This window comes from Coregonus lavaretus, assembly GCF_964263955.1.
Source record: "Coregonus lavaretus genome assembly, chromosome: 24".
NCBI classification, from domain to species: domain Eukaryota; kingdom Metazoa; phylum Chordata; class Actinopteri; order Salmoniformes; family Salmonidae; genus Coregonus; species Coregonus lavaretus.
Window position 1 is genome coordinate 5,058,037 of NC_140011.1, and position 19,347 is coordinate 5,077,383.

Consider the following 19,347-nt stretch of genomic DNA (forward strand, 5'->3'; position numbering starts at 1 on the left):
TTACAGCCCCTTGAATAGAGAATGAAGGGCTTGTAGTGGTGCATTAAGAGCAACAGCAACATCTAGGCCCTAGGGACTTGAAAATACTTGTTCCTCTCTTCTGCTTGTTGTCATTGACACAGCTGGTTGATCCATAGAATTAGGAATTAGAATACTAATTAATTTAATAGGATCTCTATGGGTTGATCCATGATCACTGGTGGGTCATATGTGGGAGAAGGAAAGAGTGAGAGACTAGCCTATACAGTCCTTAGTTATCCCCCACCTGCTTGTTCCAAAACTAGGAAAGGCTGCTGGTGTCAAATGGATGTCGCTGGTTTGGTTCCATTGTCAATTAATATCAGGCCAATAAAAACGTTCCAATCTCTGAGGCCTATAGAGCCATTGGACATTTTTAGCCGTGGTCACTTTCTGCATGCCATAGGCAGCTCAGGTCTGTCTAGGTAAGACACGACTGTTATTGTCAGCCTCTGGTTTGCCCAGCAACGAGTTACCATGAATGCTAATCTATAGGAAGACTAACCTACATGGTCTTACCGGTGTAGTTGTATGTACTTTGTTATGGCATTCAATTGGAATGGTGGAAAAAGCCCTATTAGTGATGTGGCATTTTGCAGAGATGGTTGCAAGTGCTGGAGCTTGAGCACTCATTTGTGTGTGTGTGTGTCATCCCCACCCCAGATGGAGATGTCTGGGGGTCCGGCAGGGGAAACGCAGAGGACTGGTACGGTGAAGAGGAAGATGTGGGGGGGCCTCAGGCAGCAGTGGAAGCTACTGGGCCTGTTTGAGATCGACCAGCAGCACAAGTTCTACAGCCTCACCTCTATGATGAAGGAAGGCCTCTCTGCAGCCGTGCAGAACACCATCGACAACCCACCACCGGTGAGCACCCACAGGTCATTTAATGTGGTCCAAGTAAATATGCGTTGCATTTTACTAAGCATATTTGCATCGTGTTAAAAGTTCACACCTGTTTTTTCAGTAGGAGATAAAACACTCAAAACAAATGTATAACACGAGACTCTCTTCCTTTACACCTCCTTTGTTTGTTTTTGGTTAATCCCTCTGTGTTTAATGCCCCATGGAAATAACAGGTACTGTACAAACTTGCACAAGGGTAGACCCGGTTCAAACACCTAATAGAGCAGGAATGTTCTACAAGGGATAGGAAGTTTGAACTGAGCAGTATCTTCAGCTTGTGCAATCACATAGTGGTCTAAAGCTAATTGAATGGACCAAACAAACAAAAATGTATACATCTATCATGTGCCATTGCCAGCATTTAAAATCATGGGTTGCAAACTGGTTTCATTTACCGTGGTGGCTGATGCCTCTCATTTCCACCTTAATTTGCATCACCCATCGATTTCCCCAAGAGGGCCATGAGAAGGTCAAGAAGAGTGGGGCTGAAGCATGAACAAAAGGAGCTCATCAGAGAGAGCCATGTTCCATCCACCTGGAATTACTCAAGGCTAAAGGCCCCTGACAGAATAACATAGGGTCATGTTTATTAGGCACCAAACAGAAGAAAACTGACTGAAACAGGAAGGGACCACCTGAAGTTGTCCAATAAGAAACACTTGTTTTCGTTTTCTGTTGCATGCCATAATGGCCCAGACTAAGGCTGGATTCTAACCTCTTTTGTCATCATCATTTGTTTGCCACTGGTTAGCCTACTAGCTACAATGTCAAACGATCTCTGCAACAATTATTTTGTTTAAGACGTATGCCACATTTAGACTTTACATCTTTGAGGAGTCTTTGGATTTCAAACGGAAAACCTGCTCCCTTCTATCTGCCCTTGATGACTTGCCCTTGTGGATCTGAGAAGGTGTTGAGGCGTTACCATATTGCTTACTCCTATCTGGTGCCCTCAGATCCGTAAAAGTCATCCGCATCAAGGGCAGAGGGAAAGGGGGTACGTTTCCAGTTTGTAATGGAGTATTTGGCCGAGCTATGGGAGATGGCTATTAGTAGCTTGCTCTTTGTTTACCCTTCTGCCTACAGCGCTAGATGTTCCCCAATGTTCCCTAGGCCATCTGGGGTTGCTGACAAACCCCATTGTTGTCCCTACAGAACAAAGGCTTCTATTAGAGCCAAGTGGGACGTAGTGGTTTGGATTGTGGATAATTACAGGAACACTGTTAACTTCATATTCCAAGGACATTTTATTTTATTTAGGTGTATTCATGATCTAATTTGCAGCAACCATTTGTCCATTGGCATTTGGTTACTCTGCCGGATCCTATGGTGGTGAATAAGAGGTCACAAGGGAGTTATTCACACACACACACACACACACACACACACACACACACACACACACACACACACACACACACACACACACACACACACACACACACACACACACACACACACACACACACACAGTCCCATGGAAACGGAGCCTGCTGACTCAGCAGTGTGATACATGGTTGTCTCTTACTCACATATTCCCTTACACACATACACACTTCTTGTTGATCCACCTCTTGTAGCATGTTAGCCTACTTTGGGCTGGGGTGCCATGTTTAGATTTCATGAAACGTTGAGGTGAGTTCAACAGAAAAGGGATCTGTATTTTTTGTTATTGGTGGACTGTCATTGCTGTAAATGGTCATTGGGGTTTTTCACCCTTAACAGTTTCCCGTGTGTATCAAGAATGGTCCACCACCCAAAGGACATCCAGCCAACTTGACACAACTGTGGGAAGCATTGGCGTCAACATAGGCCAGCATCCCTGTGGAACGCTTTCGACACCTTGTAGAGTCCATGCCCCGACAAATTGAGGCTGTTCTGAGGGCAAAAGGGGGTGCAACTCAATATTAAGAAGGTGTTCCTAATGTTTTGTACACTCAGTGTATTTGATTCACAGTGATTTTAAGACCAAATCCTTCTCAAAAGATAACTGCATAGTTAGTATATTTTACAGGTAGCCATTATTCATTTTCTTCTTTTATCATAGGATGAATTGTCAGAAGATGACTACAGATTGGAAGTCACTCAAATACATAAGGTATGTTGATTTTTAAAATGTAATACAGTTCCAACGCCAAAGGTACAAATCGGGAAATTCATATCTCACAATTTCAGTCTTCAAAAAGATGTGAACAAGCAAGTTATTTCCTTATAGTGACATGGGGCCTCATTTATAAACCATGCGTACGTACAAAATATACCCCAAAATGCGCGTGCGCCAGTTTTCCCGCAAAAGTTGGCATTTATAAAAACTGAACTTGACTCCACGCAAACTTTAGACCATGCATACGCACATCTTCTATTGGTTGAAGTATTGTATTGCAAGTCGGCCTAAGTATTTTGTTCAAATGGGGGATATGACATCCTTATTCATAGAAACATATTCATAATAAGATGCATCCATTTGCCGTTAGTGAGAAGAGCGCAAATCAAGTGTTTTATTTTTGGAATCTAAAATAATTAGACATAGGAATCTATTTCCTATTTATTTTATTTTCATAACCATTACAGAATAGATTCCTCACGTTTTCTGGCCGTGATGGGTTCATATTCTTGAAGTAGCCATACAATAAATGACCATGCGCATCGCATTTAATTGGACCTATGTAGATATAGGCTATCTAGGCCTATTTCCAGTTTTGCTGTATGTGATCTCATAGGCAGCACAGTTAATCCTACAGATGAATGTAACTGGTGAACATCAAGACAGTTCATCTTTTACTATGAAGTACAGTGCATTCGGAAAGTATTCAGACCCCTTGACTCTTTCCACATTTTGTTACGTTACAGCCTTATTCTAAAATGGATTAAATTGTTTTTTCCCTCTCATAAATCTACACACAATACCCCATAACGACAAAGCAAAGACAGGTTTTTAGAAATATCACATTTACATACAGTTGAAGTCGGAAATGTACATACACTTAGGTTGGAGTCATTAAAACTCGTTTTTCAAACACTCCACACATTTCTTGTTAACATTTACATTTACATTTACATTTAAGTTGTTAACAAACTATAGTTTTGTCAAGTCGGTTAGGACATCTACTTTGTGCATGACACAAGTAATTTTTCCAACAATTGTTTACAGACAGATTATTTCACTTGTAATTCACTGTATCACAATTCCAGTGGGTCAGAAGTTTACATTCACTAAGTTGACTGTGCCTTTAAACAGCTTGGAAAATTCCAGAAAATGATGTCATGGCTTTAGAAGCTTCTGACAGGCTAATTGACATCACTTGAGTCAATTGGAGGTGTACCTGTGGATGTATTTCAAGGCCTACCTTCAAACTCAGTGCCTCTTTGCTTGACATCATGGGAAAATCTGAAGAAATCAGCCAAGACCTCCGAAAAAAAATTGTAGACCTCCACAAGTCTGGTTCATCCTTGCAAACCAATCCCAGAACAACAGCAAAGGACCTTGTGAAGATGCTGGAGGAAACAGGTACAAAAGTATCTATATCCACAGTAAAATGAGTCCTATATCGACATAATCTGAAAGGCCGTTCAGCAAGGAAGAAGCCACTGCTGCAAAACCGCCATAAAAAAGCCAGACTACGGTTTGCAACTGCACATGGGGACAAAGATCGAACTTGTTGGAGAAATGTCCTCTTGTCAAAGCTATTCGCTGCTCTGGCACCCCAATGGTGGAACAAGCTCCCCCACGACGCCAGGACAGCGGAGTCACTGACCACCTTCCGGAGACACTTGAAACCCTACCTCTTTAAGGAATACCTGGAATAGTATAAAGTAATCCTTCTTTCCCCATCCCCCATAAAAAAATAAAAAAGTGGTTGTCCCACTGGCTATCATAAGTTGAATGCACCAATTTGTAAGTCGTTCTGGATAAGAGCGTCTGCTAAATGATGTAAATGTAAATATAAATGATGAAACAAAAATTTAACTGTTTTGCCATAATGACCATCGTTATGTTTGGAGGAAAAAGGGGGCCGCTTGCAAGCCGAAGAACACCATCCCAACCGTGAAGCACGGGGGTGGCAGCATCATGCTGTGGGGGTGCTTTGCTGCAGGAGGGACTGGTGCATTTCACAAAATAGATGGCATCATGAGGAAGGAAAATTATGTGAATTTATTGAAGCACCATCTAAAGACATCAGCCAGGAAGTTAAAGCTTGGTCGCAAATGGGTCTTCCAAATGGACAATGACCCCAAGCAAACTTCCAAAGTTGTGGCAAAATGGCTTAAAGACAACAAAGTCAAGGTATTGGAGTGGCCATCACAAAGCCCTGACCTCAATCCTATAGAAAATGTGTGGGCAGAACTGAAAAAGCATGTGCGAGCACGGAGGCCAACAAACCTGACTTAGTTACACCAGCTCTGTCAGGAGGAATGGGCCAAAATTCACCCAACTTATTGTGGGAAGCTTGTGGAAGGCTACCCGAAAAGTTTGACCCAAGTTAAACAATTTAAAGGCAATGCTACCAAATACTAATTGAGTGTATGTAAACATCTGACCCACTGGGAATGTGATGAAAGAAATAAAAGCTGAAATAAATCATTCTCTCTACTATAATTCTGACATTTCACATTCTTTAAAATAAAGTGGTGATCCTAACTGACCTAAGACAGGGATTTTTTTACTAGGATTAAATGTCAGGAATTGTGAAAAACTGAGTTTAAATGTATTTGGCTAAGGTGTATGTAAACTTCCGACTTCAACTATAAGTATTCAGACCCTTTACTGAATACTTTGTTGAAGCACCTTTGGCAGCGATCACAGCCTTGAGTCTTCTTGAGTATGACGCTACAAGCTTGGCACACCTGTATTTGTTGAGTTTCTCCCATTCTTTTCTGCAGATCCTCTCAAGCTCTGTCAGGTTGGATGGGGAGCGTCGCTGCACAGCTATTTGCTATGTGCTTACTGTTGTTGTCCTGAGCGCTCTGGAGCAGGTTTTCATCAAGAATCTCTCTGTACTTTTCTCCGTTCATCTTTCCCTCGATCCTGACTAGTCTCCCAGTCCCTGCCGCTGTAAAACATCCCCACAGCATGATGCTGCCACCACCATGCTTCACCATAGGGATGGGGCCAGATTTCCTCCAGACGGGACACTTGGCATTCAGGCCAAAGAGTTAATATTGGTTTCATCAGACCAGAGAATCTTGTTTCTCATGGTCTGAGTCTTCAGGTTCCTTTTGGCAAACTCCAAGCGGGCTGTCATGTGTCTGGCCACTCTACCATAAAGGCCTGATTGGTGGAGTGCTACAGAGATGGTTGTCCTTCTGGAAGGTTCTCCCATCTCCACAGAGGAACTCTGGAGCTCTGTCAGAGTGACCATCAGGTCACCTCCTTCTCCCCCGATTGCTCAGTTTGGCCAGGCGGCCAGCTCTAGGAAGAGTCTTGGTGGTTCCAAACTTCTTCCATTTAAGAATGCTGGAGGCCATTGTGTTCCTGGGGACCTTCAATACTGCATACCTTTTTTGGTAGCCTTCCCCAGATCTGTGCCTCGACACAATCCTGTCTCGGAGCTCTACGGACAATTCCTTCGAACTCATGGCTTTTTTTGCTCTGACATGCACTGTCAACTGTGGGACCTTATATAGACAGGTGTGTGCCTTTCCAAATCATGTCCAAGCAATTGAATTGACCACAGGTGGACTCCAATTAAGTTGTAGAAACATCTCAAGGATTATCAATGGAAACAGGATGCAGCTGAGGTATTTCTGTTTTTTATTTTTAATAAATTTGCTAACATTTCTAAAAACCTGTTTTTCGCTTTGTCATTATGGGGTATTGTGTGTAGATTGATGAGGAAAACAGTTAATTTAATATATTTTAGAGTAAGACTGTAACGTAACAAAATGTGGAAGAAGTCAATGGATCTGAATACTTTTCGAAGGCACTGTATGTATGCTACTACTGTATGTAGCCTACTGTAATTTCAATTTGATTTGAGTAGCCTAGACAATGTTTCAGAATTCATGGGCAGTCCAGCATATTAAGGTTGGGGAGGAAAAGTCAATGCAAAGCATTGTTGAATTCAACTATTCTGCTGACAGGTCCACAACAATTTTTCATTGTTTCCTCTTTCAGAAACTGTCACATTCCTTTGCCAAATACAGCATAAATTACCTTTAAAAAATAAAACATTCTGCCAATACAGTAAATTGACCGGTAGCTTATGTAAAATATTTGACCATATTCGTTGGCTACAGTACTGCTGTGCGATAGCAGCGCAACATCATAAGCCTATTTAATCACAGAGCCTATACTAAGACAGGACAGACATAGAAACACAATAATCTATTGATAAACAAAATATTGAACAACAATTTTAATACGGCCAAGATATCTTGTGGAGATCTTCAAGGATCTATTGTTGGACCTTTGTTGTTTCTTACCTAAATCACACAACCTTACTTCCATTACTGTTTGCTGATACCAATATGATTTTAACTCATAAGAACTTTCTCTTTCTCTCCCCCTCTGTCACTGAAGGACTTTAGAATGGAGACGTTTGCAGGGCCTGTGTTTGCCAGCTTGCGTCGCTCCCTGGGGATGACAGAAAAGGAGTATCAGCACTCTCTCTCCTCTGACGGATCCTACCTGCAGTTCATCAGCAACTCCAAAAGCAAGGCCGACTTCTTTCTCACGTGCGTAAGCATATTCTACTCTTCTCTTTCTTTCCCTTTGCTATTAGAGTATATCTCTCTCACACATATAGTGCAAATATAGAAAAGCTACTTTGTTACTCCTATCTGGCCAAAGTATATGCTCAAACACAATACAAACAAAACACACTAGGCACTTCACACTTTAAGGTCACACACACACATATATATATATACATACATACATACATACATACACACACTACTGTTCAAAGGTTTGGGGTCACTTAGAAATGTCCTTGTTTTCGAAAGAAAAGCAATTTTTTAGTCCATTAAAATAACATAAAATTGAGCAGAAATACAGTGTAGACATTGATAATGTTGTAAATGGCTATTGTAGCTGGAAACGGCTGATATTTAATGGAATATCTATATAGGTGTACAGAGGCCCATTATCAGCAACCATCAGTCCTGTGTTCCAATGGCACGTTGTGTTTGCTAATCCAAGTTTATCATTTTAAAAGGCTAATTGATCATTAGAAAACCCTTTTGCAATTATGTTAGCACAGCTGAAAACTGTTTAAAGAAGCAATAAAACTGGCCTTCTTGAGACTAGTTGAGTATCTGGAGCATCAGCAATTGTGGGTTCGATTACAGGCTCAAAATGGCCAGAAACAAATAACTTTCTTCTGAAACTCGTCAGTCTATTCTTGTTCTGAAATGAAGGCTATTCCATGCGAGAAATTACCAAGAAACTGAAGATCTCGTACAATGCTGTGTACAACTCCCTTCACAGAACAGCGCAAACTGGCTCTAACCAGAATAGAAAGAGGAGTGGGAGGCCCCGGTGCACAACTGAGCAAGAGGACAAATACATTAGAATGTCTAGTTTGAGAAACAGACGCCTCACAGGTCCTCAACTGGCAGCTTCTTTAAATAGTACCTGCAAAACACCGGTCTCAACGTCAACAGTGAAGTGGCGACTCTGGGATGCTGACCTTGTAGGCAGAGTTGCAAAGAAAAAGCCATATCTCAGACTGGCCAATAAAAATAAAAGATTAAGATGGGCAAAATAACACAGACACTGAACAGAGGAAGAATGGGAAAATGTGTTATGGACAGACGAATCGAAGTTTGAGGTGTTCGGATCACAAAGAAGAACATTTGTGAGACGCAGACCAAATGAAAAGATGCTGGAGGAGTGCATGCTGCCATCTGTCAAGCATGGTGGAGGCAATGTGATGGTCTGGGGGTGCTTTGGTGGTGGTAAAGTGGGAGATTTGTACAGGGTAAAAGGGATCTTGAAGAACAAAGGCTATCACTCCATTTTGCAATGTTGACGGCTTCTTGATTGGAGCCAATTTCCTCCTACAACAGGACAATGACCCAAAGCACAGCTCCAAACTATGCAATAACTATTTAGGGAAGAAGCAGTCAGCTGGTATTCTGTCTATAATGGAGTGGCCAGCACAGTCACCGGATCTCAACCCTGTTGAGCAGCTTGACCGTATGGTACGTAAGAAGTGCCCATCAAGCCAATCCAACTTGGGGAAGGTGCTTCAGGAAGCATGGGGTGAAATCTCTCAGATTACCTCAACAAATTGACAACTAGAATAGCAAAGGTCTGCAAGGCTGTAATTGCTGCAAATGGAGGATTCTTTGACGAAAGCAAAGTTTGAAGGACACAATTATTATTTCTATCAAAAATCATTATTTCTAACCTTGTCAATGACTACATTTCCTATGCATTTTGCTATATTTTCTATTCAAACTCATTTCATGTATGTTTTCATGGAAAAGAAGGACATTTCTTAGTGACCCCAAACTTTTGAACGGTAGTGTGTATACACACATATAAACTCAGCAAAAAAAGAAACGTCCTCTCACTGTCAACTGCATTTATTTTCAGCAAACTTAACATGTGTAAATGAATGAACACAACAAGATTCAACAACTGAGACATGAACACAACAAGATTCAACAACTGAGACATAAACTGAACAAGTTCCACAGACATGTGACTAACAGAAATGGAATAATGTGTCCCTGAACAAAGGGGGGATCAAAATCAAAAGTAACAGTCAGTATCTGGTGTGTCCACCAGCTGCATTAAGTACTGCAGTGCATCTCCTCCTCATGGACTGCACCAGATTTGCCAGTTCTTGCTGTGAGATGTTACCCCACTCTTCCACCAAGGCACCTGCAAGTTCCCGGACATTTCTGGGGGGAATGGCCCTAGCCCTCACCCTCCGATCCAACAGAGGGTCATGTCAGGATGAGCCTGCAAGAAGGGTACCACATGAGGGAGGAGGATGTCTTCCCTGTAATGCACAGCGTTGAGATTGCCTGCAATGACAACAAGCTCAGTCCGATGATGCTGTGACACACCGCCCCAGACCATGACGGACCCTCCACCTCCAAATCGATCCCGCTCCAGAGTACAGGCCTCGGTGTAACGCTCATTCCTTCGACGATAAACGCGAATCCGACCATCACCCCTGGTGAGACAAACCATGACTCGTCAGTGAAGAGCACTTATTTATTTTTATTATTATTTTATTATTTTTTTTGGGGGGGGGGGGGGTGGATCAGCTTAATATTGCAGATAGATTGTATCTTCTATCAATGTAATTGTCTGCATCACTTCCAATCCCCCATGTTTTTTATATATATACTCCCCTTTATTACTTTTCAACCCCGCCATCCTTTCCCTACTTGGAGTAAATTAGTGTACAACAATGCCCAGGCCTCTACGTCCGGTCTATACTTCATATCTACACCTTATGGACACAGTTAATTTTACAATAATTCTATTAAATATATATATATATATATATAATTTTTTTTGCTCCTGAACTTCTTCTACTCTCAACCTCTCCGATCATTTTCATGATGTCCGTCCGGTTTGCTTCTAGATGCCATATCTTTCTAACTGTGCTCTTTCCCAAAAGCTCCCAACATACAACCTATATACTTATTATGGACACAGTATGCTTACATAACTCCATTCAATACCTCCCATCTATCTCTTAACACCATCCATATAGGATTTCTATTTGCCATATATATTTCAACCGTACTGTGATGTTTTACAAAAGTTCGAAACCTTTCTATTCTCATTGCTTCTCCAGATTGTGAATTAAAAATAAACATTTTTGCTAAAAGTATTTTTATATTATTGATCGATTGACTATGACTTTTCAGATCACCCAGTAATGCTATCTGCAAGGTTAGCTCCAGGTAAATATTGCAATCCTTTAGCCATTCCTGGACCTGTGTCCAAAAACAAGCTACAAATGGACAGAACCAAAACAAATGATCAAATGATTCTGTCTCTTCACAGCTAAATATGCAGAGCTGGGAAGATTGTATCCCCCATATAAATAACATTCTATTGGTAGCAAGAATTTTATATAATAATTTAAATTGAAAGATTCTAATTTTTGAATCCGGTGTCAGTTCATAAACACTATGCCATGGGATCGGTACGTCAAAAATCTCTTCCCAACTATTTTGCAATCTATATGGGACGGCTGTCAATCCTTTGGTCCTTAAGTGAAACTGATAAACTTTTTTATTTATCACAGTTTTCCTTAACCAATTATGTTCTTTAATGCAAGGCCGACAGACAAGTTCCTTACTTTCTCCCCCTTCCACTTTCCTCTTCCACTTTTGCGGTAAGGCTGCAATTATTTGGTTGTAATTTTGGGTAGAGCAGACATTTCCATATGTTTCTGTTAGCTGCATGTGCGACATAACTCCACCAGTCCTACCGATGATATCATTTACGAAGATTAGTGAAGAGCACTTTTTGCCAGTCCTGTCTGGTCCAGTGACGGTGTGTTTGTGCCCATAGGCGACGTTGTTGCCGGTGATGTCTGGTGAGGACCTGCCTTACAACAGGCCTACAAGCCCTCAGTCCAGCCTCTTTCAGCCTATTGCGGACAATCTGAGCACTGATGGAGGGATTGTACGTTCCTGGTGTAACTCGGGCAGTTGTTGTTGCCATCCTGTACCTGTCCCGCAGGTGTGATGTTCGGATGTACCGATCCTGTGCAGGTGTTGTTACACGTGGTCTGCCACTGCAAGGACGATCAGCTGTCTGTCTGTCTCCCTGTAGCGCTGTCTTAGGCGTCTCACAGTACGGACATTGCAATTTATTGCCCTGGCCACATCTGCAGTCCTCATGCCTCCTTGCAGCATGCCTAAGGCACGTTCACGCAGATGAGCAGGGACCCTGGGCATCTTTCTTTTGGTGTTTTTCAGAGTCAGTAGAAAGGCCTCTTTAGTGTCCTAAGTCTTCATAACTATGACCTTAATTGCCTACCGTCTGTAAGCTGTTAGTGTCTTAACGACCGTTCCACAGGTGCATGTTCATTAATTGTTTATGGTTCATTGAACAAGCATGGGAAACAGTGTTTAAACCTTTTACAATGAAGATCTGTGAAGTTATTTGGATTTGTACAAATTATCTTTGAAAGACAGGGTCCTGAAAAAGGGACGTTTCTTTTTTTGCTGAGTTTATATATGTGTGTGTGTGTGTGTGTGTGTGTTATAACTCACTACCTGTGCTAATTCTCTTCCAGGAACGATAAGCGGTTCTTTCTAAAGACCCAGAACAAGAGAGAGGTGCAATTCCTCCTGTCCAACCTAAGAATCTACATGGAGCACCTAGAGAAGTATCCTCATTCACTGCTGGTCAAGTTCTTAGGTAAGACACAGGACTCTGATCTTATAGTTCATTGGCCAGCGGAAAAATGTGTCCACTTTGGCAGGGGCGTCATGCACCCCAAAAAGCTAAGGGGGCACTAAGTACGTTAGAATGGCTGGGGGGAGAATTTTGCATTTTTCAAACTCCTGAAACATATTTTTCTTGCCATAATCTTAATTCTATGTAAAAAACAAAACAAAAAAAAATATATTTATCTAAGCATACCTCTTGAGCTGTCCGTATCATCCTGACTGGTGGTTCTTTTTTTAAATAAACTAAATACTGCTAAAATCTGGGTAAAAGAGCTTAAAGGAATGTGAGTGTTATTCAGTACATTAGTTATTGCTTGCTTTTCTAAAGTATACCAATCTTGCCAGCAAGCATGCCAGCTAAGATAGTTAGACAAGCTAGCTACTCTAACTTAATTGACAGGGTTGGGGAGTAACTGATTGCATGTAATCAGCATGTTGTATGTGAGTCTATGCAAAAGAAGGTTCACAGGCTGATAAAGGAATGTTGAGACAAATTGGAATGCTCACATGCTCATTGAAAATGACTGTATCAAACAACAATGGAACATTCTATTGGGTGGATCTCATTTATAACCCATGGGATTTGGTTAATTTTTGCCATCCGATCTAATGATGGCAAAATCATAGGCAGCAGGTAGTCATCTGTCAATGTGTCCTTGAGCAAGGCACTTAACCCTAATTGCTGCTGTAAGTCGCTCTGGATAAGAGTGTATGCTACAAATGAATAAAATGTCAAAATAAAAAATCCAGGGCTGGGGTCAATTTGAAATTGTAGGCAGTCAATTCAGGAAGTAAACTTAAATAACAATTCAACATTTGAAAAAACAGCAGCTATTTTCAATGACTTCTCTATAAACTGAGGAGCGGCAGGTAGCTTAGTGGTTAAGAGTGTTGTGCCAGTAACCGAAAGGTCGCTGGTTCTAATCCCCGAGCCGACTAGGTGAAAAATCTGTCGATGTGACCTTGAGCAAGGCACTTAACCCTAATTGCTCCTGTAAGTCGCTCTGGATAAGAGCGTCTGCTAAATGACTAAAATGTAAAATGAGTCCGTTTTTTTTTTTTTTGTAATTAAAGTAACTTCCTGAATTGACTGCCTTAAATTAGAATTGACCCCAGCTCTGGTTGATTCTCTCATCATCAGATGGTTTGTTAGAATGTTATGTAGGAATGCAGTGTATATGACAGGATTCAAGACATATATTTTATATTGAACAATTATGGCATGATTTTGCATATCAGTATAATCACTACAAACTAGTAAAATATCCCTTTAGGAATATTATAGATACATTTTGTATTGTTTGAAAATAAAATATAGAAATGAGGGATGCAAATACTGACCAAAACAGTCATATGAATAGTGTTTTTGGCACATTTGGGAAAATGTGTAGCCTATGGTTAAATCAGCAATAGTTAGGAATCATTGTTTAGACTTATTTTCTAACTTTATGTAAAGTTTGGTGCACTCATTATGAAGGCATTTTGTGAAAATTGATTACCTTTGCTAGATGTAATGCATTCCTGTGGGATGTCATATAGGGTGCAATGTACGGGGCAGGTTTCACATCACATTTCTTGATGTTAACACAATTTATAAAATCATATTTAATACAATTTAAATTAATAGACATTCATTAGATAGTGAATGCTTCTAGAACATTTTCTAAGTGTTTTAATATAATATATTTGAAACGGTTACAAAACTCAGCAATTCTGACAGCTTTTTTGGCATAGTTTTACCACTTCTGGTAATATTTTGCTAAATACATGTACAGTGAGCTCCAAAAGTATTGGGACAGTGACGCATCTTTGGATGTTTTGGTTCTGTACTCCAGCACTTTGGATTTGAAATGATACAATGACTATGAGATTAAAGTTCACACTGTTAGCTTTAATTTGAGGGTATTTTCATCCATATCAGGTGAACCGTTTAGAAATTACAGCACTTTTTGTACATAGTCCCCCCATTTTAGGGGACCAAAAGTATTGGGACAAATTCACTTGTGTGTATTAAAGTAGTCAAAAGTTTAGTGTTTGGTCCCATATTCCTATCACACAATGATAAAATCAAGCGTGTGTGACTACAAACTTGTTGAATGCATTTGCTGTTTGTTTTGGTTGTGTTTCAGATTATTTTGTGCTCAATATAAATGACTGGTAAATAGTGTATTGTGTCATTTTGAAGTCACTTTTATTGTAAATAAGAATAGACTATGTTTCTAAACACTTCTACATTAATGAAAATCATCATTAGTCTTTGCCACCCCAAAGTGGACAAATGTGTGAAATTTAGCCTGCTGGCACATCAACTATTATGGAAAATGTTTGTAGTTCTCTTACCATACTGTAGCTTTGCATTTGATTGACTGAAGTTTAAATTTTTTTGTGTTCAAGGCGTCCACAGGATCAAAATTCCGCATAGGAGGAAGGTACTGACTGATTATAGATTGTTATTCACAGCCATATTGTTTATTATTATCATTGTTTATTAGCTACAACTTAGTTTGTTCATGCCTTGTCTTACCTTTTTCACAGAAGTACTTCATTGTAATGCAGAGTGTTTTTTACCCTGACGATCGAATCAATGCCAGGTAAGCCTGTTTCAGAGTAAAACAAAAAAGTCTGGAGTGGGAAATGTATTACAGGCTCTGTGGTAGCAACACTGTTATACTGACTTAGTTGCCTGTTGTTGCAGGTATGACATCAAGGGTTGTGAGGTGAGCCGATGGACAGACCCCGCCCCAGAGGGAAGTCAGGTTATCGTTGTCCTCAAGGACTTGAACTTCGAGGGCCAGTACATCACTCTGGGTAAGGGTAACGAATCCTGTCATAGTATGTTACAGCATGAGATATGTTATTCATGTGTACCAGAGGACTGATTGCAACGAAATGAAAGACCTTACAGTTATGTTTTAGTAATTGAGGTAGGCCAATTTGGTCACGCTTATACCAGAGTAACATCCATTGTAATAACCCATGTAATAACCAGTGGCGATTTTATCATGTAAATCTTGGTGGGGCAAACCCACATTTTTTGGGGGGATGAATGCCAGCAAAGCCACAACACAACACTAAACAATACATTAATTGCACTATAACGGTGACAAATGGTGCCCACAAACTGTTAGGGCCTACATAAAGCTGTCCCAACAGCAGAGTCCCAACAGCAGTCCCAACATCTTACCACTGCTACACCTGGCTATCAGCGGAGCCTTGTCTGGCAGCGAAACAGTTCATTCAGCCTCATTTACTGCCTTTTAAAAAACATAGCAGATATGGCTGACTTGCTTAAACAAATGTGGTTTCTACTGACAAACTATGGCATAAGGGGACGACGAGCGGATAAGAGGCAATCTGTAATTTCGATTAAGACGATAATGAGCGAGCTAGGACGGACGTAGTCAATATAACTATTTGTTCAGCACTTTTGAAATGTACAGCGGCAGAATTCAGAACATGGGCCGTTCTTACAGTATTCTCCCTGTACACCAAGTCAGAACCGTAGGATAAATAAAGGGGGCATATAGGCAGACAATGAAAGCTCTTACAATATTCAATGATTACATTTCTCTATAGGCTACATGTGCACCACCAAGTCAGAACAGTAGGCTAAATTATGAGGGGAAAAGGGACCAGATTATTAGGGTGAGGCACATGGGCTACTAACAGTTTACTACACAACATACACTTAGTATTACTTTCTTAGCTACAGTATACATATCTCCCTGGCATATTACATCATTTATGCAGCAGCATACAATACATTTTTGGACTCACCTTGTTGTGCTGTGCGCACTTGAACAGGAAGGTGGCGCGGCGGTCCTTCGTGGGAAAATGTTGTCATCAAAGTGTGGCATTCTCTGGATTTATGGCGCTTGCAAGACAACTGGGAACTCTGAAAAAAACAAGCTTGAATCATGACGGCGTCAGTGATCTTCAGGTCGTAGCTCTAGAAAGAGGCCCGAGTTCCCGATTTACAATTCCGAGTTGGATGACTGTTCAAAATTATTTTCCCAGTCAGAGCTAGTTTTTTCCCGAGTTCCCAGTTGTCTTGAACTCACTGAAGTCAGATTTCCCAGTTCCAAGTTTCCAGTTGTTTTGAGCGTGGCAGAAGTTATGCTGGATTGACAGCATGGCCAATGTTGAATGTTTGTCCTTGGAAAAGAGACCCTTAAACCCAGACCTGGGACCACACAGCCACTCCACTGAATAGTAGGCTAGTGATTGCTTTGCAATGCTTGCAGTTAACCGCTGATTCCTTCCAAACCTCTCATTGTTGAATTTGCGATTTCCAACTTGTTGTGTAATGTTTATGTCCAATGGCCGATGAGCACCGATACGTTTTATCTATAATTTCTCTTCATTATTTCTCTTCATATAACAAGGATTAAAAAGGATTTGCCAGTAGATCGTCGACTTGATTCATGATGATGACTGCTAGCTAAGATTTCGAAAGTATGATGTTGACATGATCAGTCCAATCAAAGCTACGTGTTTGACATCATTTTAGCTGTGGCCAATGACCTTGAGCTTTCTTGGATGGGCACTTCTAATGTAACCCAATGGCAGCACCCAAGGGGCTTGAATGTTCGAGCTCTACCCTTAGATTTGGCGGTGACGTAGTGTCCTAATGAGTGACAGAACACTGAGCCAATCACGGCGCAATTAGAGAACATTACCCTACGCTCTGTATTTTCCACTGGCTGCCCCACCACCACAGAAAGCACTGAGCTAGGCTGAAACACCTGCATTTTGGAGCTGCCTTACTCAAGAAAGCAAAAAAGAGACCATGTTTGTATGTGGCTTTATTAACTCTGCCCCAGCTGCTTTGAATGACGGGTCACCACTGGTAATAACACTGTAACAGAGTAGTAAGTGGTACATACATTTATAGAGTCCTAACCACTTTTGCAATATATGTGCTTGTTTTGATAGACCAGCATCGTCCATGGCTGCTCCGGCAGGTGGAGATTGACACGTCGTTCCTGCAGAGACTCAATGTGCTGGACTACAGCCTCCTGGTGGCCCATCAGCCCCTGCACCAGGATGAACGGCACCAGTGCCTGTCCTTCGCCACCCTTATCATGCGCACAAAAAAGTGGGTGGGATTTTATTTTTTACATTTTTTATCCCGTTTTTCTTGATGTTTAAGTTTCTTTCTTTATGTTTTAGTGACATATTCAGGCCTCAAAAGTGGTGTAATGTCGAGATCAATCTTTTCCCCAGGTCCTGGTCTTTCTTCAGAACAAAACCAATGACTTCCAGGCATGTAGTTACCACAAATATACTGCTTGGCTATACAATAACATGCATAACCACCACAAGAGCAACTATCTAGTATTTGTCTACTCTAAAATCAGTCAACTTTGGTATTTTTTAGGTTGGCCATGCTGCCTCACTCTTGGCACTTACCCTCCCCTCTTTAACCGCTCAGGTAGACATGCTGGCTCTAATAACTCTGTTACCCTTCATAGAGATGGATAGAGGCTTTACTTGCCACAAAGCCTGTTTTAACATGGGCAGCGCCATTAAGTGGAAGAAAATGGAACTGCCTATTTTTAATAGAGATAGCATGGGCAGTGCCATTGAGGGATATCACAGAAGTGTTCATGGCAAAGATATTTATATCTCTGTTACCCTCTCCTCTTTAACCTTTCAGGTGGCCATGTTGGCTCTAATAACTCTGGTTACCCCCCTCTCCGCTTTAACCTCTCAGGTCAGTGATCACTTGCTCAAGCCCCACCCATGTGGGCATGCCCACTGTTCCGGGGGCGGTCCCAGAGGAAGACTCCGCCCTGTTGGTGTCAGAGATGGACGGCAGGACAGGAAGTTGCAGCGTTGCTGAGTCAGGGGGAGGAAGTAACCTGGGCAGTGCCCCTTCCGGGAGACCCTGTACTGAGCAGCTGGTGGGAACAGTCACGAATTCGATGGAACTGCGGGACTTCCAGGCCCAGAACCGCCGGCTGCTGCCCAACTTCAGAAACCCGCTGCACGTCATTGATGGACCGGAGCATCGCTACTTTGTGGGCATCATCGACATCTTCACTGTCTACAGCTTCAAGAAGAGGCTGGAGCATTGGTGGAAGAGACTGCGGCACCCAGGGCAGGCCTTCTCCACCGTCAGCCCCCCCGCTTACTGCCTTAGGCTCTGCCAGTGGGTACAGGACCACACCAGGTAGACTCAGAAAGAGGGGAGGATGGTTACTCCCACTAGCACGCTGTCTGCCCAGGGACACACATGCACGCATATATACACACACACACACACACACACACACAGGCTAGCAACTGGGACGCTGACCAGAGACACAAAGCTATTCTTTTAAAGCGCTGTAATTTCAGATTGACCAAGGGGCAGTTATTTTCATGTTTCCACATGTCCACACCAAAGCCAAAACTAACATAAACCATTATATGAAAATATAATATTCACCACCGCGGATAAATGGGTTCTCCCTCTTTTCTTACATTTTTGTTAAGTAAACAAAGAAAAAGGTGCAACATTTAAAATCAAGTGCTATGAATTGATTAGCTGATTATCCAAAGTAATCGTTTTTGAATTGTTGAAGTTTAGTTAGTGAATCAATGATGAAAACCAAAATGATATTATAAATTTGCCACCTGTTTTTATTTTCTTAAAAAATAAATAATAATTAGACTCCTATCGATTTCTCCCCCCAATTTAACTTTGACGTTTTGATACCTGTACAATATTGTTGTATTTTTTTTAAAGCTGTGTGTTCACTGTTCAACTGACTGTGGGGCCCGATTTAGACGCCTTTCCTACGCACTTCTCAGTAGTTGGTATTCAGACTTACCTTATGCAGGTGCGTAACGGGCTTTGCAGACGTGGTTCACTTGCGCGCGCTGAATACATTTCATTCAACCGTTGAAAACCCTATCATTTACTGGCCAACAGATTTTCTTGTGGAGTTTTCATCCAATACATTTGTCGACAGACTCACTAGAATGGGTTCAGAATATAGAGATCAATGAAAGAAAGCCAACTAAATATATGCATATTCGTCTCCGTTTCAGGACCGACTGGTC

General features: G+C 41.4%; 1 protein-coding gene across 1 annotated transcript; it reads left to right on the top strand.

The window, feature by feature from the left end:
- Positions 1-681: 681 nt before the first annotated feature.
- Positions 682-18,722, top strand: LOC311099917 (phosphatidylinositol 4-phosphate 5-kinase-like protein 1; the record flags this gene model as incomplete). The annotated part of the gene is made up of 9 exons (XM_084140634.1): positions 682-882; positions 2,969-3,019; positions 7,442-7,596; positions 12,141-12,265; positions 14,692-14,726; positions 14,833-14,888; positions 14,993-15,105; positions 17,233-17,395; positions 18,014-18,722. 9 exons carry the CDS (start codon positions 682-684, stop codon positions 18,474-18,476), a joined length of 1,362 nt encoding a protein of 453 aa, XP_083996760.1. The 3' UTR covers positions 18,477-18,722.
- Positions 18,723-19,347: the final 625 nt, after the last annotated feature.